Genomic DNA, 14,738 nt, shown 5'->3' with positions numbered 1-14,738 from the left:
ATGTTTACATAAAAAAAATTAAGCAAAATAAAAAAAAATTAAAACGCCCCTGTACCCAGTAGCTCACGCTAGGAAGCGAACGCGCACGTAAGTCCCGCCCACATATGTAAACACCGTTCAAACCACACATGTGAGGTATTGCCACGTGCGTTAGAGCGAGAGCAATAATTCTACCATTAGACCTCCTCTGTAACTCTAAACTGGTAACCTGTAAAAAAAATTAAAGCGTCGCCTATGGAGATTTTTAAGTACTGAAGTTTGGCGCCATTCCATGAGTGTGCGCAATTTTAAAGGGTGACATGTTGGGTATCTATTTACTCGGCGTAACATCACCTTTCACATTATACAAAAAAATTGGGCTAACTTTACTGTTTTTGTTATTTTATTTTTTTTTAATTTAAAAAAAAAGGCGTTTTATTGCGCAAATACTGTGCGAGATAAAAAAGTTGCAATGACCGCCACTTTAATCCCTGGGGTGTCTGCTAAAATTATATATATATATATATATATGTGTGTGTGTGTGTGTGTGTGTGTGTGTGTGTGTGTGTGTGTGTGTGTGTGTGTGTGTGTGTGTATATATATATATATATATATATATATATATATGTGTGTGTGTGTGTGTGTGTGTGTGTGTGTGTATATATATATATATATATATATATATATATATATATATATATATATATGTGTGTGTGTGTGTGTGTGTGTGTGTGTGTGTGTGTGTGTTCTGAGTAATTTTCTAGCAAAAAAAATGTATGATTTTTACATGAGGGAGAGAAGTGCCAGAATAGGCGCGGTGTGAAAGTGGTTAAATGCGCGGTGTCTTTTGATCTCTGTATTGATGAAGAGTAGCGCCTACTCTGTATATTCTATCTAGTAATAGGACTGTGTTCTAACAAATGTTGCTTGTTGCAGGCTGGGAAGAAGGACCCTGCTCCAGGAGACGGAGGGTTTTTCGGGGTTCCAGCGTTCCTCACTGTGTCGGGTCAGCTACATCTGGAAGTTATGTCAGGGTAAGGCTGTGTATGTGTATGGTGCAATAATCCCAAAACCCTTAGGGAGTGTCACTGAAGGCAATCATTCCAGTTTATGGAAAATTCTGGTATCTGATTCCTTTTATATCAAGATTGCCACTGGAGGCAGATCGTTCTCTGATTGGAGGAGGTGAAGGGGCGGGGAAGTGACGTTGCGCTCTCCGCCTCATCCAATCAGAGAGCGCTTTGCATTCATTCAGAGAAGGCAAAGCATTCTCTGAATGGCTCCAGTGCACAGCGGCCGACATGAGGAAGTCACGTGGCCGTGACAACACGCATTGGGTGGAGCGGGATGACACTGCAGAGACCAAAAGTGATGCGGGAGCCTCCAAGCCCCGCTGTCAGTCAGAAGTAGTACTTTTTTTTAACTTGGATGTAATGTTTAAAGTAAGATAGCTAAGGGGGTACCACATCCAATAAGAACTGTTAGAAAATAGTGGCCCGGATTCAGCTACATTTGCGCATTTATTACGGAGGCGCAGGGCAACGATTTTGCCCTGCGCCCCCGCAATTTTCTTGCGCTGCCCTCGATTCACGGAGCAGAAGCTGCGTAAATTGCGCGGGCGCGCCGGCAAAATGCCCGGCGCAAGCGCGCGAAATTTAAATGATCCCGTAGGGGGCGGAAATCATCTAAATTAGGCGCGTTCCCGCGCCGATCGTAGAGCGCATGCTCCGTCGGGAAACTTTCCCGACGTGCATTGCGGCAAATGACGTCGCAAGGACGTCATTTGCTTCAAAGTGAACGTGAATGGCGTCCAGCGCCATTCACGAATCACTTACGCAAAGTACGTAAAATTCAAATTTCGCGACGCGGGAACGACGGGTATATGTAACATTGGCTGCCCCTGCTAATAGCAGGGGCAGCCTTACGCAAAAACCGCCGTACGGAAACAACGTAAATTGCGTACGCAGAGCTCGCGCAACGTTGTGAATCGGTGTTAGTATGCAATTTGCATACTATACGCTGAGCACAACGGGAACGCCACCTAGCGGCCATCGCAAGAATGCAGCCTAAGATATGCGGGCATAAGAGCCTTATGCCGCGCAGATCTTAGGCTGCAGTCGGCGTAACAAGGTTCCTGAATCAGGAGCACTCGTTACGCCGGGGCAAGTAAGCAATTGCGCTGTGTAACCTATGGTTACACAGGCGCTATCGCTTCTTGAATCCACCCCAGTGTTTTCACATTTGAGCGGACTTTACTGGTACCAAAAAAGAACACTATATAGTTTCACAAAAATTAAAGATTTATTTAATGTTACAAAATGAATACAAATATATAGAATAACTTGGATGCAAGTGTTGCATATTTTAACAAATGCTCCTTCTTCTTCTGAATAGCGGGGCTCGGAGGCTACTGCATCGTTTTCTTTCGGTATCGGCAGTGTCTTTCGGCTCCACCCAACGCGTGTTGTCACGTGACTTCCTCAGGGGTATCTTAAATTGCTTAACCATGAGGATGCCCTTTCTTGCATGAGTTTTTATATAGGTGTATAGGAGGAGGGGGGCACTCCTACTCTGGGGTACAAGAAACTGAGCTCTTCTGCGCTCCTCCTTCTACGCACCTTCTGATGTCATGGGTCTCTTTCCGTAATTTGGTGTATGGCCCTTTAAATTTGCGGATCTGCCACTGTATATAAACTCATGCAAGAAAATGCACCCTCATGGTGTAATAAGTTGTAACTTATACTCTCAAGTTAAAAAAAAAAAACCTCCTACTTCTGACTGACAGCAGGTCTCGAAGGCTCCTGCTTCACTTCCGGTATCGGCAGTGTCACCCGGCTCCACCCAAAGCGTGTTGTCACGGTCAAATGACTTCCTCAGGGGTATCCTAACCTGCTACACCATGAGGAGGATGCCCTTTCTTGCATGAGTTTATTTTTGGTGCATAGGCTGATGAGTGGGTGCCGGTGTTCTGTCAAAATAGTCAACGCGTCAGAAACACCGACTACTTAACTTCCGGTTTCTTTAAGCCATCAGTAATTGGAGATTTTGACGAGTTGCTGTTTGGACACAACACCGGCAACTAAATCGAGTCCAGTGCAATATATTATGAGCAGAGATTGTTACTGTTCACTGATGCTTGCCAACAAAATGGCCGCCTCCAAGGCGGCGACAACTTTGTCCTTGTTGGCCGCTGTGCTGTCAAAACGGCAACATTTTCCTGTACCGGACTGTATTCGGTTGCTGGTGTTGTGTCCAAACAGCAATTTGTCAAAATCTTCATTTTGCTGGTGGTTTAACCACTTAAGACCCGGATCGTTAGGCAGCTAAAGGACCCGGACAGTTTTTGCAATTCGGCACTGCGTCGCTTTAACTGACAATTGCGCGGTCGTGCGACGTGGCTCCCAAACAAAATTGGCGTCCTTTTTTTCCCACAAATAAAGCTTTCTTTTGGTGGTATTTGATCACCTCTGCGGTTTTTATTTTTTGCGCTATAAACAAAAATAGAGCGACAATTTTGAAAAAAATGCAATATTTTTTGCTATAATAAATATCCCCTAAAAATATATATAAAAAAAATATTTTTTTCCTCAGTTTAGGCCGATACGTATTCTTCTACCTATTTTTGGTAAAAAAAAAACGCAATATGCGTTTATCGATTGGTTTGCGCAAAATTTATAGCGTTCACAAAAAAGGGGATAGTTTTATTGCATTTTTATTCATTTTTTTTATTTTTTACTACTAATGGCGGCGATCAGCGATTTTTTTTTTTTTTTCCGTGACTGCGACATTATGGCGGCCAATTTTGACACATTTTTGGGACCATTGTCATTTTCACAGCGAAAAGTGCATTTAAAATGCATTGTTTACTGTGAAAATGACAATTGCAGTTTGGGAGTTAACCACTAGGGGGTGCTGAAGGGGTTATGTGTGACCTCATGTGTGTTTACAACTGTAGGGGGGTGTGGCTGTAGGTGTGTCATCATCGATCGCGTGTTCCCTTTTATAGGGAATCACTGTGGCGGCGCATCGATTGTGAAGAACGGAGAAGCTGTGTTTACATACAGCTCTCCCCGTTCTTCAGCTCCGGGGACCGATCGCGGGACTCCAGTGGTGATCGGGTCCGCGAGTCCCGCGGCGCTTCGAACCGGGTCGCGTGCACGCGCCTGCGACCCCACGGCTGGGCTTAAAGAGCCACGTACGTGGATGTGCCCAGCCGTGCCATTCTGCCGACGTATATCGTTGGTAGGGGGTCTTTGAGTGGTTAAAGAAACCTAGAAGTGATGTGGTTGGAGTTTCTGATGGGTTGGCTACTTTTTACAGAACACCGGCGATCAGCTTGTGCTGTAACAAATCACAGCACAGCTGGGATGGCGGGTGCGTGAGTGCGCGCACCTATTACCCGGAAGCGCTGATCACATACCAGATATGTGATCCAGAGCAGCAGAATATCTGCATGGGGCAGTCCGGCAGCGGTTACACCTGGTTGATCCTGCCAGTAACACACTTCCTGTCCTAGGGTAACGACGCTCACTGAAGGAGCACCCTAGAACAGAAAGTGCTTTAGGACTACTGCTTTACTCTTCACGTAACATTAGGGCGGTGGGGTGTTCTGTAGTTCACACATGTATTCTTGGGAATTTCTTCCAGTACAGACAGTGTTGTCAGCTCACTACAGGAAGCTGGGATCTCATAGGATTTCTGGCAGGATTAACAGTGGCCCAGATTCAAAGAGCAATTGCGCCTGCGTAACCATAGTTACGCAGCGCAATTGCTTACTTGCGCAGGCGTAACGACTTCTCCTGATTCAGAGAGCTCGTTACGCCGACTGCAGCCTAAGATATGCGTGGCATAAGGCTCTTATGCCCTCATATCTTAGGCTGCATTCTTACGCAGGCCGCTAGGTGGCGTTCCCGTTGTGGTCAGCGTATAGTATGCAAATTGCATACTAACGGCGATTCACAACGTTACGCGAGCCCTGCGTACGCAGTTTGCGTACGTCGGGTTTCGCGTAAGGCTGCACATTCTAAAAAGCAGGGGCAGCCAATGCTAAGGATACCCGTCGTTCCCGCGTCGCGAGGTTTAAATTTTACATAGTTTGCCTAAGTGAATCGTGAATGGCGCTGGACGCCGTTCACTTTGAAGCAAATGACGTCCTTGCGACGTCATTTGCCGCAATGCATGTCGGGAAAGTTTCCCGACGGAGCATGCGCCCTACACTCGGCGAGGGAACGCGCCTAATTTAAATGATTCCCGCCCCCTACGGGATCATTTAAATTGCGCGCGCTTACGCCGGGCATTTTGCCGGAGCGCCCACGCAATTTACGGAGCTACTGCTCCGTGAACCGAGGGTAGCGCAGAAAATTTGCGGGGGGCGCAGGGCAAAAACAGTGCCCTGCGCCTACGTAAAAACTGCGCAAATGTTACTGAATCTACCCCAATTTTTTATTTTGCACTTATTGAACAGATATAACAGAACACTTTCCATGGTATCTTTACTAAAATGGAGTAGATAAGAGAAGCTCATTGTTGGGGTGTAAGTATCGCCCTCCCCCCCTCATATCATACAGCGCAGTATGGAATCTTCAGCAACCTAAAGAGGGAAAATAACTGAATTGTTAGAAGGTTCGGCTCCATAGACATAAGACATGGTGCTTAACCTGCAGCCCTCCAGCTGTTGCAGAACTACAAATCCCATGAGGCATTGCAAGGCTGACCGTTACAAGCATGCCTTCCAAAGGCAGAGGCATGATGGGACTTGTAGTTCCGCAATAGCTGGAGGGCCACAGGTTGAGCCTCCACAGACCTAAGAGATCCTACAGCTAAGCTCATTCTTGTGTTTTTTTTTTTTTACTATTAAGCATCATCTTCTCATTTTGTCTCCACCTCCAGCGCCTTCACAAGAGTGTTCACCTTCGGGCCGACGTTTAGAGCCGAGAATTCGCAAAGCCGGCGACATTTGGCGGAGTTTTACATGGTAGAGGCTGAAATCTCCTTTACAGAGAGCCTGGAGGACATCATGCAGGTAACTAGGAGTACCTTCATAGCAGAGTTTGGCTGTTACTCACCCAGTCATAAGCATCCTACACAGCTGTTTATTATTATTATTATTATTATTATTATTATTATTTATTTTATTTTTTCTGTATTAAATACCCCAGTTTTTTCTGTCAAGTATATATGTTTACCAAATTTCTTTAACCACTTCCCGACCTCCTCATGTACATTTACGTCGGCAGAATGGCACGGACAGGCACAATCACGTACCTGTACGTCCTCTGCTAGACGTGGGTGGGGGGTCCGATCGGGACATGCGGCGGTCAGTAAGCCTCGGGGAGCGATCCGGGATGACGGCGCGGCTATTCGTTTATAGCCGCTCCGTCGCGATCGCTCCCCGGAGCTGAAGACCGGGGAGAGCCGTATGTAAACACGGCTTCCCCGTGCTTCACTGTGGCGACTGCATCGATCGAGTGATCCTTTTTATAGGGGAGACTCGATCGATAGTCATTCCTACAGCCACACCCCCTACAGTTGTAAACACACACTAGGTGAACCCTAACTCCTACAGCGCCCCCTGTGGTTAACTCCCAAACTGCAACTGTCATTTTCACAATAAACAATGCAATTTAAATGCATTTTTTGCTGTGAAAATTACAATGGTCCCAAAAATGTGTCAAAATTGTCCGAAGTGTCCGCCATAATGTCGCAGTCACGAAAAAAATCGCTGATCGCCGCCATTAGTAGTAAAAAAAAAAAAATTAATAAAAATGCAATAAAACTATCCCTATTTTGTAAACGCTATAAATTTTGCACAAACCAATCGATAAACGCTTATTGCGATTTTTTTTTTTTTTTTTTTTTTTTACCAAAAATAGGTAGAAGAATACGTATCGGCCTAAACTGAGGAAAAAAAAATTGTTTATATATGTTTTTGGGGGATATTTATTACAGCAAAAAGTAAAAAATATTGCATTTTTTTCAAAATTGTCGCTCTATTTTTGTTTATAGCGCAAAAAATAAAAACCGCAGAGGTGATCAAATGCCACCAAAAGAAAGCTCTATTTGTGGGGAAAAAAGGACGCCAATTTTGTTTGGGAGCCACGTCGCACGACCGCGCAATTGTCTGTTAAAGCGACGCAGTGCCGAATTGTAAAAACCCCTTGGGTCTTTAGCCAGCATATTGGTCCGGTCCTTAAAGCGGGGGTTCACCCTTAGAGGGCACTTTTCCCCCTTAGATTCCTGCTCGTTATTACTAGGGGAATCGGCTATTTATTTTAAAATATGTGCAGTACTTACCCGTTTACGAGATGCATCCTCTCCGTCGCTTCCGGGTATGGGCTTCGGGAATGGGCGTTCCTTCTTGATTGACAGGTTTCCGAGAGGCTTCCGACGGTCGCATCCATCGCGTCACGATTTTCCGAAAGAAGCTGAACGTCGGTGCGCAGGCGCAGTATAGAGCCGCACCGACGTTCGGCTTCTTTCGGCTACGAGTGACGCGATGGATGCGACCGTCGGAAGCCTCTCGGAAGGCTGTCACTCAAGAAGGAACGCCCGCTCCCGAAGACCCATACCCGGAAGCGACGGAAGAAGATGCAGCTCGAAAACGGGTAAGTACTGCACATATTTTAATATAAATAGCCGATTCCCCTAGACCGAACGAGCAGGAAGCTAAGGGGAGATTTTTTTTTTTTTTTTAAATGGGTGAACTCCCGCTTTAAGTGGTTATACAAGATTTTATATAGTGCCAACAGTTTGCGCAGCGCTTTACATCAGGGAAGACAGTACAGAGTCACAATACAAATCAATACAGGAAGGATCCGAGGGCCCTGCTCAATAGAGCTTACAATCCAGAAGGGAGGGTCAAGTGGAACAGAGGATAGTAGCTGTGGGAGATGATCAGATGGATGTTAACGACTGACTGTGTTTCAACCTACCTATAAAATTGATGATCATTAGCACTTGCTTGGTATAATTGGTTAAATATACACCTGCTTCTAATGCTACAAAATCGCTAACTTGGTGCAAGTGTGAGAATGGATGCTGGTTTTGAAGCCAGCCAAAGGATAGTCACACCCATTATTGATTTTGATTTTTCTTCTGTTCGCTCACTTTTCATTTTGTAATTTTAATAAAGATAAACAATACAAATTTGGTGTGACCGCCCCTTGGCTTCAAACCAGCATCAGTTCTTACACTCGCACAAAGTTAGTGATTTAGGGCCAGATCCACATACATTTGGATCGGCGCAGCGTATCAGAGATGCACTACGCCGCCGTACCTTACCTGGCGTATATTCGAATCCTCAGCGAGTTCGCGCCTTAAGTTACGGCGGCGTAGTGTATTTCTGGCGGCGGATTTCGAATTGGGCGGGTTTCATTTAAATGAAGCGCGTCCCCGCGCCGATTGAACTGCGCGTGCTCCGTTTTGAAATTTCCCGCCGTGCTTTGCGCGAAATGACGTCACAACGACGTCATTTTTTGAACTTAGACGTGAGTTACGTCCATCCCTATTCACGGACGACTTGCGCAAAAAAAAAAAAAAAAAATGTCAAATTTCGATGCGGGAACGACGGCCATACTTCACATGGCAAGTCTATCTATACGCCACGAAATACCAGCTTTAACTATACGCCGGAAAAAGCCGACTAGAGACGATGTTAGAAAATGCGACGGCCGCGCGTACGTTCGTGGATCGTCGTAAATCGCTAATTTGCATACTCGACGCCGGAAAACGACGCGAACTCCACCCAGCGGGCGCCGAAGTATTGCATCTAAGATCCGAAGGCGTACAAAGCCGTCGGATCTTACCCAGAAGCCGTCGTATCTTGGTTTGAGGATTCAAACTAAAGATATGACGCGGGAAATGTGAAAGTACGCCGGCGTATCAGTAGATACGCCGCCGGCGTACTTCTTCTGTGGATCTGGCCCGCAGTAAATTTATAAAAATAAATATATATATATATGTTTGAAAGGATTCTTACTTTTTACAGCATTTGCTCACACCTGCCTAAAACTTTTGCACAGTACTGTACATGTAGTACTGTTAATGTATACCATAGAGTGAGTTTACTGCCCTGTGTCCGTTTTAGTGGCCGCCTTGCTCGGCTGTGCCCAGGGCAGCTGTCCCTCTTGCCCACCACTTGATCTTGGTACCATGCAGGTTGCTGTGTTAAAGTGAACCTGCTTTTTATTTTTTTATTGTGTATATTATTATTATTATTATTATTATTATTATTATTATTATTATTATTATTATTATTATTATTATTATTATTTTTTATTTTTTTTTTACAGTTTATCTGTATGCAATCCATTGATTGATAGAAGGGGGGGTGGGGTTGTCAGGTTTACGGTGAAACTACAGCGCAACTCCTCCTGTCTACTATAGTTTTTATTGTGTTAGCATTTTACCATTTTTACTAGAGATGCCCAAAAAATGTTTATTCCCCAGCTATATATTTTCAGTTTGAATTCTATCTGTGGGTAACGGGGCAATGCTAAATAATTTCCAATGACGTTTTATATTTTTATTTCTAGGTGATGGAGGACTTATTTAAAAGGACAACCTCCGCATTGCTTGACAAATGTGCTGAAGATTTGGCTTTATTTTTCAAATACGTCTCCCCAGGACAGAAAGTAAGTATGATGTCATAGCAGCAAAGTCCTGGATTTTCATAGTCCTTATAGGGTGTTGTGGTGTCATCATTATCAGGACTTCACAAACCTGCCCATCCAGACCCTGGGTACCCTGGGCAACTCTGCAAATCATAGCTGTGCCCAGTTCTTCCCTTGGACTATGTTATGGAAATGAGGAGAGGGGGGGGGGGGGTGTTCTCTAGTCTGGGAAGAGAGAACTGAGCAGTACTGACGACCCAGCTTGGGATTTCAGTGCAGCAGAGGCAGTGTTGTCAGATTGTTAGAAGAAGCCAAGAGCTCTCTGTAGGGTTGTCCCGATACCACTTTTTTAGGACCGAGTACGAGTACCGATACTTTTTTCAAGTACTCGCCGATACCGAATACCGATACTTTTTTTAAAATGTGTCCCCAAATGCAGCCATGTCCCCCCCCCATATGCAGCCATGTCCCCCCCCCATATGCAGCCATGTCCCCCCCACATATGCAGCCATGTCCCCCCCATATATGCAGCCATGTCCCCCCCCATATATGCAGCCATGTCCCCCCACAAATATGCAGCCATGTCCCCCCACAAATATGCAGCCATGTCCCCCCACAAATATGCAGCCATGTCCCCCCACATATATGCAGCCATGTCCCCCCCATATATGCAGCCATGTCCCCCCCATATATGCAGCCATGTCCCCCCCATATATGCAGCCATGTCCCCCCCCATATATGCAGCCATGTCCCCCCCCATATATGCAGCCATGTCCCCCCCATATATGCAGCCATGTCCCCCCCCCATATATGCAGCCATGTCCCCCCCCCCATATATGCAGCCATGTCCCCCCCCCCATATATGCAGCCATGTCCCCCCCCCATATATCCAGCCATGTCCCCCCCCCCCATATATCCAGCCATGTCCCCCCCCCCCTTATATCCAGCCATGTCCCCCCCCCATATATCCAGCCATGTCCCCCCCCCATATATCCAGCCATGTCCCCCCCCCATATATCCAGCCATGTCCCCCCCCCCCATATCCAGCCATGTCCCCCCCCCATATGCAGCCATGTCCCCCTTACCGTACATGCTGCCGTGCCACCGCTTGGTTAATACGGGCAGGGAACATTACAGCTTTCATTTGAATAGCTGTAGTCTTTCGCGCCGCGCTGCGTATAGACACTCCCCCTTTTTTGGGATTGGACAGTTCACCCGAGCAAGGGGGAGTGTCTATACGCGGCGCGGCGGGAAACACTACAGCTATTCAAATGAAAGCTGTAATGTTCCCCGCCCGTATTAACCAAGCGGGGATGCGGCGTAGCGGCGGGATGCGGCAGCGGGGAGTATTCTATTTCGGTATCGGGGGTATTCGGGACAACCCTAGCTCTCTGCATTTCTTGCAGGTCATCAGGTATTTTTCTGTACTTCTGTCTGTTTGTTGTTATTACACTCAGACGTACACTTTGTAAGGCCTCATGTACACGGGACGCTGCTAAACGTACGTTCAGAGGCAGTTGGACGCTTTTTTCAACTTCTCCTGAACTCATTCAATGTTATCCTATGTGGCCATGTACGCAGTCTCGTTTTTAGCTATGATTAAACACTAGGAATAGTGTGAAACGCGTCAGCTGTCCAGTTTTGCTGTGGCTTGTAGTGCTGTTCTATTTTTAATAAAGGCAACGTTTTGTTCAGAGTGCGGCTGTCCAGAAATACACTTCTTTTATTCCTGCCGTTTGTTTCGTTTAACAGCGTTTCTCTGAAAACAAAAAAATTGGTTCAGACGCAGAAGATTTCCACGTTTCAGATGCCAAACGCGGTAAACCGCGTTTAGCTGCGCTATGTTTATAGACGTTTTTGTCCATTTAACCACTCAAGGACCCCTTCACGCCGATATACGTCGGCAGAATGGCACGGCTGGGCACATCCACGTACCTGTACGTGGCTCTTTAAGCCCAGCCGTGGGGTCGCGCGCGCGACGCCGGCGCATGCACGCGACCCGGTCCGAAGCCCCGTGACCGTGGGACTCGCGGACCCGATCGCCGCTGGAGTCCCGGGAACGGTCCCCGGAGCTGAAGAACGGGGAGAGCTGTGTGTAAGCACAGCTCTCCCCGTTCTTCACTGTGGCGCCGTCATCGATCGTGTGATCCCTTTTATAGGGAAACACAATCAAGGACGTCACACATCCAGCCACACCCCCCTACAGTTAGAAACACAGATGAGGGCACACATAACCCCATCAGCGCCCCCTAGTGGTTAACTCCCAAACTGCAATTGTCATTTTCACAGTAAACAATGCATTTTTAATGCATTTTTTTGCTGTGAAAATGACAATGGTCCAAAAAATGTGTCAAAATTGTCCCAAGTGTCCGCCATAATGTCGCAGTCACGAAAAAAATCGCTGATCGCCGCCATTAGTAGTAAAAAAAATTTTTTTTTTATAAAAATACAATAAAACTATCCCCTATTTTGTAAACGCTATCAATTTTGCACAAACCAATCGATAAACGCTTATTGCGATTTTTTTTTTTTTTACCAAAAATTGGTAAAAGAATACGTATCGGCCTAAACTGAGGGAATTTTTTTTTTTTTTTTATATATATTTTTGGGGGATATTTATTATAGAAAAATTAAAAAATATTGCATTTTTTTCAAAATTGTCGCTTTATTTTTGTTTATAGCGCAAAAAGTAAAAACCGCAGAGGTGATCAAATACCACCAAAAGAAAGCTCTATTTGTGGGAAAAAAAGGACGCAAACTTTGTTTGGGAGCCACGTCGCACGACCGCGCAATTGTCAATTAAAGCGACGCAGTGCCAAATCGCAAAAACTGTCCGGGTCCTTTACCTGCCTAAAGGTCCGGGTCTTAAGTGGTTAAATAAAAAAACGTACATTTTTTTTTAAATGCTTCTAAACGCAAAACACCGCTAGACGCGGCAAAGCGGACGTTTTAAACGTGGGTTACTATCTGTCCAAGTTGAATCATTTAGGAGCAGTTGTAAAAACGTCCCGTGTACATGGAGCATTAAGGGATACTTTTTATTTATTTTTTATAGATAACAAACATCAATCACTTGCGATTCTGCCCGCGATTCCAGAATTGCGGCAAAACGTAGAACCTGTTTGCAATGCCATTATTTCTTAATACAAACACTGTGCGATTTTTTTTTTTTTTTTTTGCCACAATTGTTGAGCGCCGAAACGCGATACGATCGTGGCACAAATCACAAACGCTACTGGGTCTGTGCCAAGATTTGGTACATGAGCGTTTTGTAGCTGAGGGAGGCCAATGAATAGCGCCGCTCCAAAAACGCTCCACAAAAGAAAAGCTAAAAAAACAAAAAAAACGTACTGCTGTTGCTGTGCTACACTCAGGTGTGAATGGCGCTTTTATATTTAGCCGCACTGTGCAACTGTTTTTCACAGAGCCACCCTGATCTTCCTCTTCTTGTGCCGCGTACACACGATCGGATTTCCGAAGGAATTTTCCGTCGGAATTCCGATGAAGCTGACTTTCATCAGTCTTGCCTGCACACCATCAGACAAAATTCTGACCGTCCAAAATGCTGTGACGTAAAAAAACACTACGACGAGCCGAAAAAAATGAAGTTCAATGCTTTTTCTCCGATGGAGTTCCACACAGACGATCAGAATTTCCTATCGTTTTTTTTTTTTTCAAAACATGTTCTATTTTTTTACACAGATGAAAACAAAGTCTGATGGGGCCCACACACGATCGTTTTTTACGATGGAAAAAAGTCCACTTTTTTTCATCGGAAAAAACGATCGTGTGTTCACAGCATTAGGTTCCCCTTCCGGAAGTCCTGGCTCTCCCTCCCTGCTGAGTGCCCCCATAGCAGGTTTATGGGGGCACTCATGCTGGCTCACTCCAGAGCTGCGCTGTGTGTGTCCATTGACGCACACAACTTGCTGGAGTTTGGCAGTAGTGGATCAAGTCAGTTTCTCTGAGCACTGGTAAGTCTGGCTCATGTAAATGGAAACTTTTTAAGGGTTAACATTTGTGCATGCAGCGAAAAGTACTGTATATACTCGAGTATAAGCCGAAGCACCTAATTTTACCACAAAAAAAATGTGAAAACGTATTGACTCGAGTATAAGCCCAGGGTGTCCATCTACGTGCCTCACTGTGCCTCACTGTGTCCATGTGCATGCCTCACTGTGCCCATGCCTCACTGTGCCCATGCCTCACTGTGCCCATGCCTAGACTGACGTTTAACATGGGAGTCTATGGAAGGGGTGCCCGGCTTTGAAAATTCGGTGCTCCTCAGCCGTAGGTCCCCCGGACAACAAACTTTGCACACTTGTAGAGAAGAAATTGGGCTACATGTGTGCCAAGTTCCGGGTCCAGGGGACTTGCGACTGGCTGGTACCGGGTCACCAGAGAAATTACCGTTTAACATGGGAGTCTATGGAAGGGGTGCCTGGTTTTGAAAAATCAGTGCTCCCCGGCTGTAGGTCTCCCGTACAACAAACTTTGCACACTTGTAGAGGAATATAGGGGCTACATGTGTGCCAAGTTTGGGGTCCAGGGGACCTATGGCCAGCCGGTTCCGGGTCCCCAAAATTCGGGAGATCAGGCGCAAAAAGGTGACTCGAGTATAAGCCGAGGTGGGCATTTTCAGCACAAAAAAAAGTGCTGAAAACGTATAAAAAGCTTATACTCGATTATATACGGTAAGTGGTTCTCTTAATATACCACCCAATCTCAGATTTCCCAGTTGTTTATACTGATCTTCCTGGAGTCCTGTTGTCAGTCGGTGACATCAAAGGCTGACCGGTACCCCATCCTCCTCCCTGTCCCCCCCACAGAGACAGCGGCTTCTGGCTGGAGTCTAAAGCAGCCCATAGATGATTTGATAATCTCACCTTCTACAATGGTTGGAAGGAAAGAAAACACTCAATGAATTCCCCCATCAAAGCAGGTAATGTTGACAAGGGAAAATCCCCCCCCCCCCCCCACAGCTCTATTGTGTTCTGCCGGGGGGGGGGGGGGGGGGCAGGCAACCTTCCTGGCTAGCAGCTATATCGCCGGCAATAATCGCATGTAAAAAATCCAGCAGGCTGGTTGTACCCAAGTCAATCGATGGATCGACTCGTGTACAATTAACCTGCCCATACATGGATCGAA

The 14,738-nt window shown here is 45.9% G+C and overlaps 1 protein-coding gene across 3 annotated transcripts in view; it reads left to right on the top strand.

Annotated features, from left to right (window-relative positions):
• The window catches only part of NARS2 (asparaginyl-tRNA synthetase 2, mitochondrial), a 102,172-nt gene that overhangs the window by 33,144 nt on the left and 54,290 nt on the right, over positions 1-14,738 (top strand). For all 3 annotated transcript variants that reach the window (XR_005747325.1, XM_040339964.1, XM_040339965.1), the window contains exons 7-9: positions 916-1,013; positions 5,869-6,001; positions 9,513-9,611. Coding sequence is in view for 2 of the 3 variants with exons in the window: in XM_040339964.1 (XP_040195898.1) it covers positions 916-1,013; positions 5,869-6,001; positions 9,513-9,611 (330 nt within the window). In the remaining variant the exon portion in view is untranslated. The remainder of the gene's footprint in view (positions 1-915; positions 1,014-5,868; positions 6,002-9,512; positions 9,612-14,738) is intronic.

This window comes from Rana temporaria, chromosome 2 (genome assembly GCF_905171775.1).
Source record: "Rana temporaria chromosome 2, aRanTem1.1, whole genome shotgun sequence".
In the NCBI taxonomy this organism is placed as follows: Eukaryota; Metazoa; Chordata; class Amphibia; order Anura; family Ranidae; genus Rana; species Rana temporaria.
This window is presented reverse-complemented; position numbering and strand designations above follow the sequence as displayed.